At 49.7% G+C, this 15,587-nt stretch overlaps 1 protein-coding gene across 1 annotated transcript in view; it reads right to left on the bottom strand.

Moving 5' to 3' along the window:
* Positions 1 to 1,679: 1,679 nt before the first annotated feature.
* The window catches only part of HOMEZ (homeobox and leucine zipper encoding), a 43,892-nt gene continuing 29,984 nt past the window's right edge, over positions 1,680 to 15,587 (bottom strand). The window contains exon 2 of the mRNA XM_086923758.1: positions 1,680 to 6,596. Within this exon, the coding sequence (XP_086779884.1) occupies positions 3,653 to 6,379 (2,727 nt within the window). The 5' untranslated portion in view covers positions 6,380 to 6,596 and the 3' untranslated portion in view covers positions 1,680 to 3,652. The remainder of the gene's footprint in view (positions 6,597 to 15,587) is intronic.

The following is a 15,587-nucleotide window of genomic DNA, read 5'->3' on the forward strand; positions in this document are numbered from 1 at the left end:
CTCTTCCCTAAATGATCCTGCTGCAGCTTTAGCTCTGTACCGGTTAGTGCTGGGATGCCTCCGGGTAACCACGTACTTTACAAATGTTACTTCATTCATTCATTCATGATAGAGCCTAAGGCACCAAAGAACAAATTCATACGGGTCTGCAACTAACACCTGCTTCCTTCAGCACAGTTTGAAGCCTATATAGTCTTCAGTAGAGAGAGTTCCCTAGCACCTTCACTGAAAATATTGTTTTGAAAGTCGATGAAGAATCAATAAAAATATGCATCAACGGATGTGATAAAAAAGCAATTGGTGTCAGCACATAAGGGTGGAGCATATATCTGGCCCATACCATCACTTCAGGGGGCAGAATTAAGCCACCACAGAGTCCTGTGGCACCACCTATTGGCGCAGGAGCAATTTCTAGAAAAAAGTTTCCAGATCCATTATGGCTCGTAGGGGAATTCACAGGATGAGGTGGTTAGAAGTGCATCTTACTTATGGGCCACATTAAGGGTGGCCTTTAAACTATCTGGTGACAGATTCAGAGACTCTAGCAGCGTTTGCAAAGGATCCTCCGGTGGGATGATAAAACCATGGAGGTCCGAGTTTTTTGCAGAAACTGATCCAGAGAAGCCAAAAGCCTCAGCCTCTTTTTAGGCATAAAGAACTCCTCAGGAGCTAGATTCCAATGAGGCGACGTCAAACTGATTGGTGGTATATGTGAAGGTGACATCAGACAGGAATTGTTTGACTTCAAAGACTTGCCAGACTGGTGTCGTAGTAGATTTTTCAAGGTCAAAAACTAGCCTGTTCCTGATAGCATGCAAGTTGATTCATGATGCTTTCGATGAGGGGTGATGCAAGTGAGGATGGCGATATTTTTATTTTTACTGTCTCCTAGATCTTTGTTCTCTTGGTCTCTCTCTCTCTCTCTCTCTCTCTGACAGTCTGTATGAGAGGCATGTCAGTGGAATCAGAGTGCTCCATGGAGGCAATATTGGTATTTTTCGTCTCCTTTGCCCTCAGATCATTTAGCTTGTCATGAATCCTGTAGCCTTCCAAGGGCTAGATGTAGGTAAATCAGATTTACAGATCCAAAAATACCGAATTTTACTGATTCGGTATTCATGAATCGGTAAATCTGATGTAGGTAATTATTCGATAACAAATACCGAATCGGTAGGATTCGGTATTTACCGAATCGGTAAAAATACCGAATTGTCAAGGGGGACAGGGTGTCACTTTGACACCCTGTTGCACCCCTGTTTCAGGCTTGTGTGCCATGTGACACACATACATGCCCACAGGTGTACATGCACAGATGTGCATGTACACAGGAATTCATTATTTACCACCCAATAGTATTGGGTGGTAAATAACGATTTTTTAAGGGCCTGTGCCACCTACATATTGATTTACAGAATCGGTAAATTTAACGATTCAGTATTTTACCGCTTCTGTAAATTTACCGAAATCGGTAAATTTACCGATTCTGTAAATCAAAGGCCCCCTACATTACAAAACCCAAATATCGCTCGGAAACGGACGAAATCGGCCGTTACCGACCGGTATTTGGTCTCCAACATCTGGTGGCCCCAAGTCTTTAAGAGTCAAGTTGGACATTTTAATACAAAACTCAAATTCCTTTATGGATTGAGATAATGGTAACAAACCACACACAAACTTGGTATGTGTCAGTAGCAGCCTTTTTTTTTTATTACACAGAACAGGATAAATCCTAGACAACAAAAATACCACATCTTCGGAGTTAAAGACACCAAGCCAAAACAAAAAGGAATAACTGATAGGAATAGGAGAAAAAACATCCAGAGTGTGCCGGGATCCCACATGCACGAGCCGGAAAAGATAACGGACTATGTAAGGCAACTGCCAGTACAAGGCATCATGAGAAAAAGAATTCCATGGACTCTTCAAAGGGGCAGAGTGTGTTGTTAAATCTCCTAACAGAAGCTGATCAGACTGCCCTTTTCCTCAATATTCAGATATTTTAGGCAGCAGGCTACGCTATATGAGATGTAATGTAACTGAGCTCAAAATTAAAAAACTTGTGTCTTAATAGGCTTTTTGATGGTAGTTTCTCATTTGATCAGGCTGGGCTCTTCGCCGTATACATGAGATGTAAAATATTCCGGGTCTGCGCACGCTAGGTATAATTCCATTGATGTATAATTATCATTGAGTTACATAATCTTGGTTTGAACAAACGTAAGGTATGTGTCAGTCATCATCCCTAGGCTATGGAGAGAGACCTCGAGTATACATTGTGATTTTCTACTTCCAAAAATTGTGACAGTACTGAGCGTAAAACAGCAACGAAGCACTTTCGTAATGCCACAAGCCTTAAAATAAAAGCAATCACATTAGTTTAATTCTATTTGACCTATTGATAAATTAAAAAAATAACTATTTTACTATTACATTGTTATTCGGCTGTAGTGTTGTCTCTCTCTCTCACACCGTTGTTTTCCAAGGTTCTCAATATATAAAAGAAAACATTTTCAAAATTCTTAGTATGTGCAAATGCTAGCCTAAAAGAAAGCAACAGAAATGCAAAGATATAGCTTGTTTGAAGAGCAGCTTCATAAAGGAGTCAGATTACATACATACATACATACCTTCATGTCCATATTCAAAGAGGTTTTGCCATGAGTTTGTTTAAAAAAAATGTTTGGGATTTGCACTATTAGGAGTACGGGTTATATATACACCAATAACCAATCCACACTACAAAAATACTTTTCTGTGAGACGTCTATATTCAGTCAGCAGACTTGAAAAAATAATGAAAAAGAAATCTGTCCAGAGGAGGGCAACTTTATTGTCCAGGTCACCCTCTACCAGTAGGCACTATATTGATATATAGATGTCTTGTGTAGGCCGACTGAAATGGCATACTATGATGTAGGAAAGACACCTTTACAGGCCTGTCCTGTGTTCGATGTTTTTATTTCTCCGACTAGTAAATTACTGAAATATGGAGTATAAAAACAACGTTTTTTGGGCTGCACAAACAAATTTAAAAAAAATGAAACCAGGCCACTGTTTGGTTATGTATAATTCAGTCAGCCCCCATCGGAAGTTAATGGGGAAGGTTGAGGGGGATAAGGGGGCAGCAGGAGGCGTCAATGTGTTACATCCCTCCTCTGGAGTGTTGAGCAACAGGTAGGGCAGAGAAAAAACTCAGTCACTAATGATGCGAAAAGGAGTGTTTCTGAGCATGCTTTCTCAGATAAGATGGGATGAGCAGCTGCTACCGAGCTTTCCATTACATTCTGATCTTTGTCTGTGCCCGAGTACCTGATTGCGGCCAGACATATAGCTCTACACAGTGAACACCGACAAGTAATGAGAGGACCAGAATCTTGAGACACTGGCCTGGATGTACCAGGAACACTGTAAACACTTTATAAATATCAGATAGTGTTACCATTGTAAGTCTTTCTTGTCCACGTGTGCTAAGTGTGGGAGTACTTTGAGACAAAGTGATTCAGTTACTGAGGGATCTGGTAGAATTTCCTTGGTAAATGACAATTCAGTAATTGTCTTAATTTTCAATTAAGTCTTCAAGTCGCTTTAAAATAGTCCACTGGTTAAAAACAGTGGGCTGCGGCAAGGACGAGGATTTGGGGAGAATGTGCTATCTAGTCCTGGATGATCACATCATCATCATCATCATCTTCCTCATCTTCATCAGCATCGTCGTCTTCTTCATCCTCATAATCTTCCTCCCCCTCACCCTCACCCACAGCTTCATCCTCCCCCTCCAGCCCTCCTATATCATCCGCCTCCAACAACCCATCGTCATCAAGGCAGATCTCCACTTCTACTTCGGCTGGCTCAATGGCTTTCCTTTGGAACCAGTCCTGGACCTGCTGTAACCGTAGCCCAGACTCTTCCACCAACCGTTGAGTGTCACCCTCATTGATCTGTCGGTGCAAGTCCCAGTACCGTTCCAGTACACTATAGTCAACCCGAGGGATAGAGGCCTTCCTAGGTGCAGGAGGAGGTGGTGATGGGGACAGTTTTTGCACCTCCATTGGCTCCTCTGGTCTGCCATTGGGAGGTGAAGAAGGAATAGGAGGTGTTGAGCACCCACCTTTCCAAGGGCTTTCATTGCCTGTGCCGTTCTGAGAGGGCTCGAAGACTGGAGGAGTGGCTGGCAGGCTTGGGCTGGCATCGTCACTGTCCAGCAGCTGCAGTTGCTGCTGTGCCTGCTCCAACCAACTTGGGCAGCCCTGCACATTGTCACGGAACCACTTCAGCTGGCCATGTTTCAAAGCATACCGGGTGTCCCCAAACCACTGAATTATCTCTGGTCGTGGTAGGCCAGTGATTTCCTCCAGCTTCTTGTAGTCCTCACGGCGTGCCCACTGGCACTGCAAGAAAAAAGACTTAAGTATTGCTAGCTGTTCTTTGGTCTTGCGCTGCCGTCGCATGATTGGGAAAAAGTTGCCATCTTCATTGGCCATTTTCGTGTACCCCGGTCCCTGTGCACCCTGGGGATTTGTGGGGTTGGCCCCATCCAGGTCCCAAGAAGAGGCCTCCAGCCTCTTCTGCAACTCTTCTTCAGAAGGCAGACATACCACTGCATCACTCACCTCAGTGCCATCTACATCAAACATATTCCCAGCAGCCGCCGAGGGCAGCTTAGCAGCAGATTGACTCTGGGCTTCCAGAGAGGGGGAGCAGAATGGACTAGATAGTTCCCAGTTCCTCGAACGCTGATGAGGTTTATAATCCAGGCCATTGTCCTCCAGTCTGGGGGCTGTTCGGTCCTGCCATTGCTCTGATAAAGGGTAACCATGCTCTGAAGAGTTGCCTGGCTCCTCCTTCAACTGACTTACTGAACCTCTCAGATTTGGCTGGGAAGACTCCCCCATTGCTTCTTTATGAGGAGATGGGTGAGGGTCCAGTGTTAAGTCATCTTCTGTCCTTGGTCGCTTAGAAAGGTGGTGCTGCATGTCCCCAGACAACATTGTTTTAACAGACTCTTTTGTAACACAGTATGATGCCTGGCGTGTATTGGTGAGCGATGGTGGTCGAGAGTTACTTTGAGATGCTGGTCTGTTGATGTACAATGGGGGGCTAGAGTTAGTCTGTGTTAGCAAGCTCACATTACTGTGAGACGGCGGACGTGGGTTCTGCACAGACGGCATCATGCTGGTGTAGAAAGGCAGGCCGGAGTTGGATGGTAGTGGTGGCCCAGCATTAGTGTAGGGTGGTTGCCGTGAGTTGTTCTGCAATGGTGGTGTTGTGCTGGCATAGAAAGGTGGGTCACTGCTGGACTGCATAGCCAGCCCAGAATTAGTATAGGAAAGCGACCGTGAATTGTGTTGTGATGAAACCGTGCTGGTGTAATAAGGCAGGCAAGAACTGGGCTGTAGTGGTAGCCCAGCATTAGTGTAAGGGGCATGCCGCAAGTTATGCGATGGCAGAGGCAGGCCTGTGTAGAAAGGTGGGCCAGAGCTGGACTGCACTGGTAGCCCAGAATTAGTATATGAAGGTGGCCTCGAGTTGTTCTGTAGTGGCAGCATGTTAGCATTGTATGATGGTGGCCGTGGACTACTGTGCAGTGAGGGCACTGAGTTTGTGTACAATGGCGTGCTGGTGTTGGATAACGATGGTGGCCGTGTGTTGTTCAATGAGGACACACCGGTCATAGATGCCGGTCGTGCATTTGTCGCTGATGAAAGCGCAGCCAGAGATGGCGAGCACGAGTTGGCCAATGAGGCTAGCCCAGTCAGAGATGGGGGGCGCGTGTTAGCCAACGAAGATAGCCCTGTCAGCGAAGGAGGCCTGGAGGTGGTCAAAGATGAGAGGCCAGTCAAAGAGGGAGGGCGGGCATTGGTCAATGATGAAAGTGAAGTCAGTGAGGGTGGACGATGAACCATCTCCACTTTACCAACTTCAGTTTTCCGGAAACTGTTGAAGGCAGCTGGTGAGCTGGCTGTGTCTCTGGTTGTTGCCCTTTGCTCTGTTGGTGTTGGTCCGCGTCCGGCTGCCCGCCGTGCCATGGCTACTAGAGGCTTGAAGTGTAGTGCGTCTTGGCTGCGAAGGAGTCGGCCTCGTGTCTCTTCTATCTCCTCTGAAGACCAGCTGATGCCACAGCGGATTCGCTGCACCATGAACCACGTCTTGACCTTCTCCATTTGCAGCCCATAGCAGAGGCAGAGAAGGGCAATCTCAGGTAGACTGGGGTATGGGAAGTAACTAAAGGTGTGGATAAGCTGTTCATTGTCGTCCAACTCACTGGTCAACTCCGACTGCGTCCAGATTAGCTGTAGGTCCTCGGATATAGGTGGCAGACATATGAGTCCATAGGAGCTGGTAGGACAGCCACCTGATCCCTTATTGGCCGTGGGGGGCATGGTCCCAGCTGGGTCAGGCCTGGATGATGCAGACAATTATTCAGTGAGATGTCTTTTTCCTCGTCGTGCCCACCTATGTCCCTGTGGCAGTGTGTCCTGAGCTCTGGTCAGTTCTATGGTGCTCTCGACTTCCTTGCTTTTGCACAGTTGGCACTTCTCCCCTTCTGGCAACGGTGTCTACTACCTTGACATTATTCTGTTTTGGTCATCAGTACACCTACGGAGGAATCAAAGTAGAGTAAGTTCAGTTTCATCTGAGGAAGGTTAAATAAAATCATCTTATTCTGAGCACCCATGCACGTTTAACCTGGCATTCCTAGTAGCTTAATGCTGCATCCTCGTTCTACCCATCTCATCATCATACTGCTTTACCCCTAAACATCTCATGTCACACATCAAAGGCAAGAGCTATCTCACGGGGAAAAGCCAGGACGGGTTCCCAAGGCAAGCGCGGAGATACCCCTTCGGGGATCGATTCAGGCGCTATATAAGAAACATAATAATAATAATAATAATAATAATAATAAGAGCTGCAGAGGTCACCAGGCTGCTCAAAATCCCAGATCGCAACTATGCTGCTCTCTCTAATTCAGGTCAAGGGAAGGGTCCGCTGGCACATTATGACCAACTTCCATACAGCGGTGTGATCAAAATATAGACCTACTGTAAAACACATTAACCCTAAAAAAAAGAAGACTAAGACAGTGCAATAATGGAATGCAGCAAGCTGGTATTCGGAAGGTTACACTATAGTGGCAACGTTATGTGGTTTGCGGGAAAGGCACACACAGATTTGCATTTCTATAGGTTCTACAGGTTTATTCCATAACATACAGTAGAATATTCTCCCCAAAAGCATTACTATAGCCACCTACCATTTACAACTGCCATCCCCAAAGTACAAACCATGGAGGCAGATGAGTTTGTGTGCTAACTGAGAGGAGCATTTGGTATGTCTTACACCCAGAGATTAAGACACATATCGACACATCCTAAAAACAGGAAGAGAACAACTCTTTCAAAGCCTTCTACCTGCTACTGTCCGGCGTCCAGCAAAGTCTTTACAGCCCTAGAGTGAGTGAAGTGCAGTGTCCTAAGGAAGTATGAGGCCTGCGTCTTAGAAGGGTTATGGACAAATGCCCCGCATCACTCCTAAGCTAGATTCGGGAGAGACAGACGTTTGCGGTCCACAGCGCAGTCTCGTTCATTAGGCCCTAGAAAGTTATAACCGGACCAGCGGTTATGTTCACTTTAAGGTTCTCTCCTTGCGGTACCCACCCCCCTCTGAAAATATGGACTCTGAGGAGGATCGATCTGCCACCTCTGTCTGCTTTATCAGGGACAGCTGGACCTTGAACTTGGTCTGTCTATTTCGAACACTGCTAGCATTCGATCACAGACCTGTGCTTAAATGTATTTCTCTATGCACTGAAAGGTAAGAGCATTGTGTTACAATTAAATGAATGATACGTAGACCATGTGTGTGTATGTGTATATATATATATATATATATATATATATATATATATATATATATATATATATATATATACAGTGAAAAAAACAGGGTTTCACAATCGTTATAGTTAGGAATTAGCATTTAAAAAACCAGTGAAATTCACTGAAAAAACTATAGGTTTCACACCAGTTATAGTTAGCTGAACAGTTTACTCATACATAACCATTGAAATTCCCACGTTATAGTTAGTTGGACTCACTATAACTCGCGCGCCCGCAATCCACTGCTGATGATGTCACATATTACATCATTCATGAAATGGTCAGTGACATCACTGATGACATCTCAAATAACATCACTGATGACATCATCCAGTGTCTGTGTGTTTCTGTAAAGTGAAAATTTTAAGTTATCAAGACTGATGCAAGCTCTTTCACATAAGGCTAGCCCCATGTGAAAGGATGCATTGCTGGAATTGCGTCACTTTTGTGACACACTCCAGTAATGCATCACTTTTGCGCTTACAGATATGTCAGAAATACTGACTTATCTGTAACTCCTTGCGACATAATGCGTCATATATTAAATATGACGCATGAGTAGAAGACTGAAGGCATCATTTATGAGGCTATCCGTCACTTTCATGCCACCGGTGCGTCAGTATTTGTGATGCACCAGTGGTGTAAAAAATGCACCTTGTTGAGTCATATTTACAAAGTGATGTATCAAGGTAAATGCGTCACTTTGTAAACCCCTGCGCCACATTATACCTGCGCCAGGTTTAATGTATGCAAAGGGGATGTATTGACGCAAGAAAGGGTCGTAGAGGTGACGCAGTGAAATCTATGAGATTTCACTGCGTCACTTTTCGGACGCCATTGTGTCAAAATCTTGGGCCTGCCTCACAGCAGGCGTAAGACAGATGCAGGCCCTTTTACATGGGACTTTCCCCATGTGAAAGGATGCATTGCTGGAGTTGCATCATTTTTTGTGACACACTCCAGCAATGCATCACTTTTGCGCTTACAGATACGTCTGAAATTCTGACGTCTCTGTAAGTACTTGCGACATAATGCGTCAAGACTGAAGGCCTCATTTATGAGGCCATGCGTCACTTTTACACCACCGGTACTTCACTTTTTGTGACGCACCAGTGCTGTTAAAAATGCAACTTATTGAGTCATATTTACAAAGTGACGCATTTAGGTAGATGCGTCACTTTGTAAACCCCTGCCCCACATCATACCTGCAAAGGTGTAATGTATGCAAAGGGGGTGTATTGACGCAAGAAAGGGTCGTAGAGGTAACGCAGTGAAATCTAAGACAGATCACTGCGTCACTTTTATGACGCTGTTGCGTTCAAATCTTGCGCCTGTTTCACAGCAGGCGTAAGACTGATGCAGGCCCTTTCACATAGTCCTGGCCCCATTTGAAAGGATGCATTGCTGGAGTTGCATAATTTTTTTGTCACACTCCAGCAATGCATCACTTTCCTCTAAACACTCAACATTTTTTTTTCTCTATTTTTTTACACTCTTTTTCCCCGTGGTACGCTCAGGGTCCGCGTACCGGAGAGCGTACCGGGGAGCGCCACCAGCGCCCACCCCGCGAATTTTTTTTTTACAAAAAAAAAAAAAAGGTTTTTAGCCCTTCATGGTCCTTCTAGGCCCCCCTCAGAAAACCTAGGGGGTCAGGGGGTGTCTACTCTGCCCCCTTTTAATTATATCCCCCTTTCTTTTTTCACCTCTTGTGTCTCGATTCTACCGAGACACAAGATGGCGGACTCTCCGGACTGTTTAGAATATTAACAGGCACCCGACAGCCAATCAGCTTTCGCTCGCGCACACCCGTAGCGCGTCGGGTGCGCTCCCCGGTACGCGCACCGGAGAGCGCCGGCAGCGCGCCTATAGATATATATGTGTTTTTGAACTTAATTTTCATAAAAACCACTGGAGCAATTTTCGCCAAACATAGAAAAGGCACATCTGCGTACCAGTCCCTACAATTTTGCCAAGTTTGGCGTAATTCCGTTCAGCGGTTCGGGCTGTAGACTTGTCAGACCGTCCTATGGAAATTAACATGGAGAAAACACGTTTTGGGACCCCCCTTTTTACTCAACCCCCACTTCACGAATCCCCCCGAAACTTTCAGGGAAGGAGCGGAGCGCAGCGAGACCATTTTAAGAAAATTACAGGCAGATCCTTCAATCAGCACCAAAGTTATTCCCAATAGAATGTTCGGAATTTCCTATGGTAGCCAATCCTAACTATAACTACCTACTATAGATTATTTATATATATATATATATATATATATATATATATATATATATATATATATATATATATATATATTCACAACACTTTCCACTTCTCGTAGCAGAAAACAGGCGAGCACACTGGAATCTGATTAATAAATTTTATTCTGCAAACCCCCCTTGTTGGACAGGCCACATGAAGGGCTCGCTCCCCCTCCGCACGACCGGGCCCGAGCCCGGCCCCTCAAGTGTTACACGCCACCATTCCCCGTTTCCCGTCCCCTCTGGGACCCCTGCCTCTGAACATCTCGACCTCATGGGCCCGATCCCCTACCGGCCCACTCGCCCGACCTGGGCGCCATCTTGGGCACAGCACCACGAGGCCGCGTGGCCTCCGACCGACCCTAACCCTGGGCCTGGCCAGGCCTCCGACATCCCGGCACCACCATCCACCCAGGAGGTGAGCGGACTACTTGGCAGGTCAATGGGAGAGAGAGGTGTCGATGGCTCTCCCCCGCCAGGTGCCGATCGCCCCCAGCCTCCCCGGGCGCTGGCTCCACCCCCCTGCTGGGTGTCTGGACTCCCTCATCCCGGACCTCCCGACCTCCAAGTGCGAGGGTCCGGACATCAAAGGGCGCCAGACCTATAACTGGGGCAGCTCCAGAGCAGGAAGGCAGTTGTATCCTGGAGTCGAGAGACACAGAGAAGAACTCATCCTTGACGGACTACTGGCGCTGCCGTAGCCCTGCCTTGTGAACTATCGTCCTGCCTGCTGGTGCTGCCGCAACCTGCTTAAACCTTCATCGTCGTCGGGACCTGCTGGCGTGGCCGCGGACCGTTTGTAACTACCACCTTCATCGGGACCTGCTGGCTCCGCCGCGGACCGTCGCTACCTTCAACCATCTCGGGACCAGCTGGCTCCGCCGCGGCCCGATCATCTAGAACGCCGAGCTCGAGGATTGAGAGCTATTTCATCTATGCAATTGGTAACAAGACTGTCCCGCTACCCTTTTCCCAATCCAGAGACCAGAACCGAGGGGACCCCTGAGTCCAGACCTCCTTGTATCATTTTTCCGTACTTGAAGAATTGCTTATAAAGTATCGTTGAACCTTATCCTTGTGTGGTGTACGTCTGTGGGGGGGGAAGTTACTTGTCTGTACGATCGCTGGAGACGGCTCTCCCCGGAGACCTCTCCCTTATCCTCGGCCGACCCTCCCGGTCCGTCTAACATTGGTGGCCAGCGGCGCGATCCGAATCACCGCATAATCGTACAGAGAGTAGCTCACCCCACGACGAAATCACGATGACAACCAAAGAAAGCGGATCCACCGAGAAATTCCAGATGGAGAAATTGGAAGAATACAACCATCGTGAATTAAAACAATTCTGCATTGAACTAGGTATCGCTACCACCGGTCTAAGTACTAAAGACGACTTCAAGCATGCCCTTGAGTCCTGGGCAGAAACCGGGGCCGTCAGGCCCCCGGACCAAAATGTCGCAGCAATAGAAAAAGACACCACGGCCCCCGAGGAGCGAAGAACGGGTCTCTCGCAAGACGAGATCCAGGAACGAGAAAGAACACGACTACATGAACTAGAAATGGCCCGGCTCAAAATGGATGGTGAACTCAAGTTAGCCGAACAGAAACTGAACCTAGAACATTTGCGGCTCCGAGAAGAACGAGAAGAGAAACAGAGACAAAGAGAGCTCGAGGAAAAGAGACTGGCATATGAACATGAGCGCAAATTAGCTGAGATAGACTTACGCAAGCAGAACAAAGAATTAGGGGTGCCCGAGCAACCCCGCACCCCAGGGGCAACAGAGAAAAAGGTACACATCCCCAAGGATGTCGTTCGAGAATACTTCCGAGGGGACGACATCCAGCAATGGTTCAAGGCCTACGAGATCGCTATGACCTCCCACCGGATCGATCGAAGCGACTGGGGAGCCGGTCTATGGGGGAGATTCCTCAACGAGGGCCGCGATGCCCTGCTACAGCTACCAGAGCACCTGATGACCTCCTATGACCACATGAAAGCTGCCCTCCTCACCCGCTATGGGCTCACACCCGAAATGTACCGTCAGAGGTTCCGAGACTGCACCCGGATCCCGGGTACAACTTGGGTGGAATACGTGAACTATTTCAGCCGAGCCTTCGAGGGTTGGATCAAAGGAAGCAATGTCACAACTTACGAACAACTCTTCAATCTCATGGTGTGGGAGCACCTATCAAACAACTGCTTCATCGAGCTCAGGCAGCACCTCCTCGACAGCAAATTGACTGATCCACGGCAGCTCGCCGCCGAGGCTGACCGATGGGAAATCACCAGAGTGGGCCGAAATGGGTCCTATGTACAGAACCGGAACCACCACGGTCAGCACCGTCCCCGAGGAGGAGGAGGGGGCCAAGGACGGGGAAGGGACAACGCTCCGGCCGCCACTGCTACCAGCACCACACCCCCGGCCAACCGGGGCAACACTCCGGCGCGGCCGGGGTACAGAGCCAATGTCACGTGCCACCGATGCCAGCGAGTCGGCCACTACGCAAACGACCCAAATTGTCCACAGAGCCAGACTCCGAGACCCCGCCAGATGGCTGCTGCTGCCCTGGGGGAAGAACAAGTCTCCGAGGAACATGAAGAATATGAGCAAGAACACCAAGAATGGGAGCCAGCCGCCATGGCTCTAGCATGCTTAGGGGGGAGAGACATGGTCCCGCGGGTCCCCCTACCCGCCAACACCCGGAAGTACAGTCAATGGGTGAGCATTAATGGACGCCGGGCCGAAGCCCTACGTGACACCGGGGCCAGTGTAACAGCCGTCCGCTGTCACCTGGTGACCCCAGAACAGATCCTACCAAACATTCTCTGCCCTGTCCGTTCAGCCGATAATTCAGAGAGTCTATGTCGGATGGCTTGCGTCCCCTTCGAGTGGGGAGGAGTCTCCGGCATGTTGAAGGTGACGGTCCGAGATGACGCCCCCGTAGACTGTCTCCTAGGAAATGACCTTGAAAGCTCTCCGTGGGCCGCCGTAGAGAGGAGAGAGCACCTGGGGATGTTGGGCATCCCGGACTGGGCGTGCGTCACCACCCGGTCCATGGCCGCCCGTGCCATCCCCCGACCCGAAGAACCTGAATGGCCGGCACCTCCTCCCCCGGTCGCTCCAGTAGAAGACGTCGACCGTGCCGTCCCCCCAGAACAAGCACCAGAGGGGCCCGCTCAGCCTCAGGACCTTTCCGGCCTGGATCAGTGGCATCAAGAGGGGGGGCCCACCCAGGAGCAGTTTCGCCAAGAACAGAAAACCTGTCCCTCCCTCGAGGGACTCCGCCAACAAGCCCTCGCTCAGAGCGCAGGGGATACTTCCGGAACACATTGGGTCTATTGGGACAATGACCTGCTATATAGTGAACAGAGAATCGCGGAGTTAGGGGCCAGTCGAGTGCTAGTGGTGCCCCTCCGCTTTAGAGACTTCTTGCTAAACCTGGCCCACGATGTCCCCCTGGCTGGCCACCTGGGTCCAGATAAAACCTACAGCCGCCTGGTGACCCACTTTTTCTGGCCTAAAATGAGGAACGATGTACTCCAGCACTGCCGATCTTGCCCCACGTGCCAAGCCAGTGGGAAGAGCGGCCGCAAACTGAAAGCCCCCCTGCAACCATTTCCAGTTGTCACCACCCCGTTCGAGAGGGTGGGGATAGACATTGTGGGGCCCCTCGACCCCCGTACAGCACAAGGACATCGGTTCATCCTGGTACTAGTGGACCACGCCACCCGCTACCCGGAGGCTGTCCCCCTACGAACTGTGACAGCCCCGGTAGTCGGCCAGGCCCTGATGGGGATCTTCTCTCGTGTGGGCTTCCCCCGAGAAGTCGTCAGTGACCGGGGCACAAACTTTATTTCAAAATACATGAAGTCCCTCTGGCAACAGTGTGGGGTCACCTACCGATTCACGACCCCCTATCACCCTCAAGGAAACGGACTCGTTGAGCGGTTTAACCGCACGCTCAAAGGGATGATTGGGGGGTTGGAAGAGCCCCTCCGTCGCCAGTGGGATGTGCTACTACCGTGCCTTCTCTTTGCCTACCGAGAAGTCCCCCAGAAATCCCTCGGCTTCAGCCCGTTTGAACTCTTATATGGACACCCGGTACGAGGACCGCTCAGCCTAGTCAAAGAAGGCTGGGAAATGCCCCCTCTAAAGAACCCTCCAGATGTTTTCAAGTACCTCCTAACCCTCCGCAACCAGACCCGACGATTCAGAGAGATGGCAAAAGCAAACTTGGAGGCCAGTCAGGAGGACATGAAAAGGTGGTACGACCAAAATGCCTCCTCCATCGAATTTGAACCCGGCCAACAAGTATGGGTAATGTCCCCCACCGAACCATGCGCCCTGCAAGACAAATGGACGGGGCCCTTCAAAGTAATCGAGCGCAAGGGCCCTGTCACCTATCTCATCGATATGGAATCTTCACGGAACCCCCTCCGGGTTCTCCACGCGAATAGACTGAAACCCCATTTTGTGCGTTCAGAACTCAGCCTCCTGATGGCCACCGACAATGGAGCCGAGGAGGACTCCGAACCCCTCCCTGACCTCCTACGGACTCGGGAGAAAGACGGCTCCGTGGATGGGGTCCGACTCTCGGAGGCCCTCACCCTGGAACAGCGCCAAGAATGCCGAGACCTCCTGCTGCAGTTCGCCAGCCTCTTCTCCCTCACCCCAGGGGTCACCCCCTGGTGCATACACGACGTGGACACGGGGGACAGTCCCCCTATCCGCCACCGGGCCTACCGCGTACCAGATCGGGTACGGGCCTGCATCCAAGAGGAGGTGGCCAGAATGCTCCCGCTCGGGGTCATTGAGCCCTCCGACAGCCCCTGGGCCAGCCCAGTAGTACTGGTCCCCAAAGCGGCCGCCCCCGGCACCACCCCGGAACTCCGGTTCTGCGTCGACTACCGGGGCTTGAATGCGGTCACCAGAACAGACGCCCAACCCATTCCCCGGGCAGATGAACTAATCGACCGCATGGGAGCTGCCTGCTACCTCAGTATCTTCGACCTGACGGCGGGCTACTGGCAGATCGGCCTCACACCCCGGGCCCAAGAACGATCTGCGTTTTCCACTCCTGATGGCCATTATCACTTCAAGGTCATGCCCTTCGGCATGAAGAATGCCCCAGCCACGTTTCAGCGGCTAGTGAATCAGGTCCTGGCGGGACTTGAAGGATTCAGCGCCGCCTACCTAGACGACATCGCTGTATACAGCCACCACTGGTCCGACCACCTCCGAGAGGTGCTACAGGCCCTGCAACGAGCTGGCCTCACGATCAAGGCCAGCAAATGCCAAATTGGCCAGGGGTCCGTGACCTATCTCGGACACCAGGTGGGAAGCGGTCTGGTGGCCCCTCTGCAGCTCAAGATCGCCGCCATCCAGTCTTGGCAGCCCCCCATCACCCAGACCGAGGTACGCGCATTTTTGGGACTTACAGGCTATTAC

This window comes from Lissotriton vulgaris, chromosome 5, assembly GCF_964263255.1.
Source record: "Lissotriton vulgaris chromosome 5, aLisVul1.2, whole genome shotgun sequence".
NCBI lineage: Eukaryota > Metazoa > Chordata > Amphibia > Caudata > Salamandridae > Lissotriton > Lissotriton vulgaris.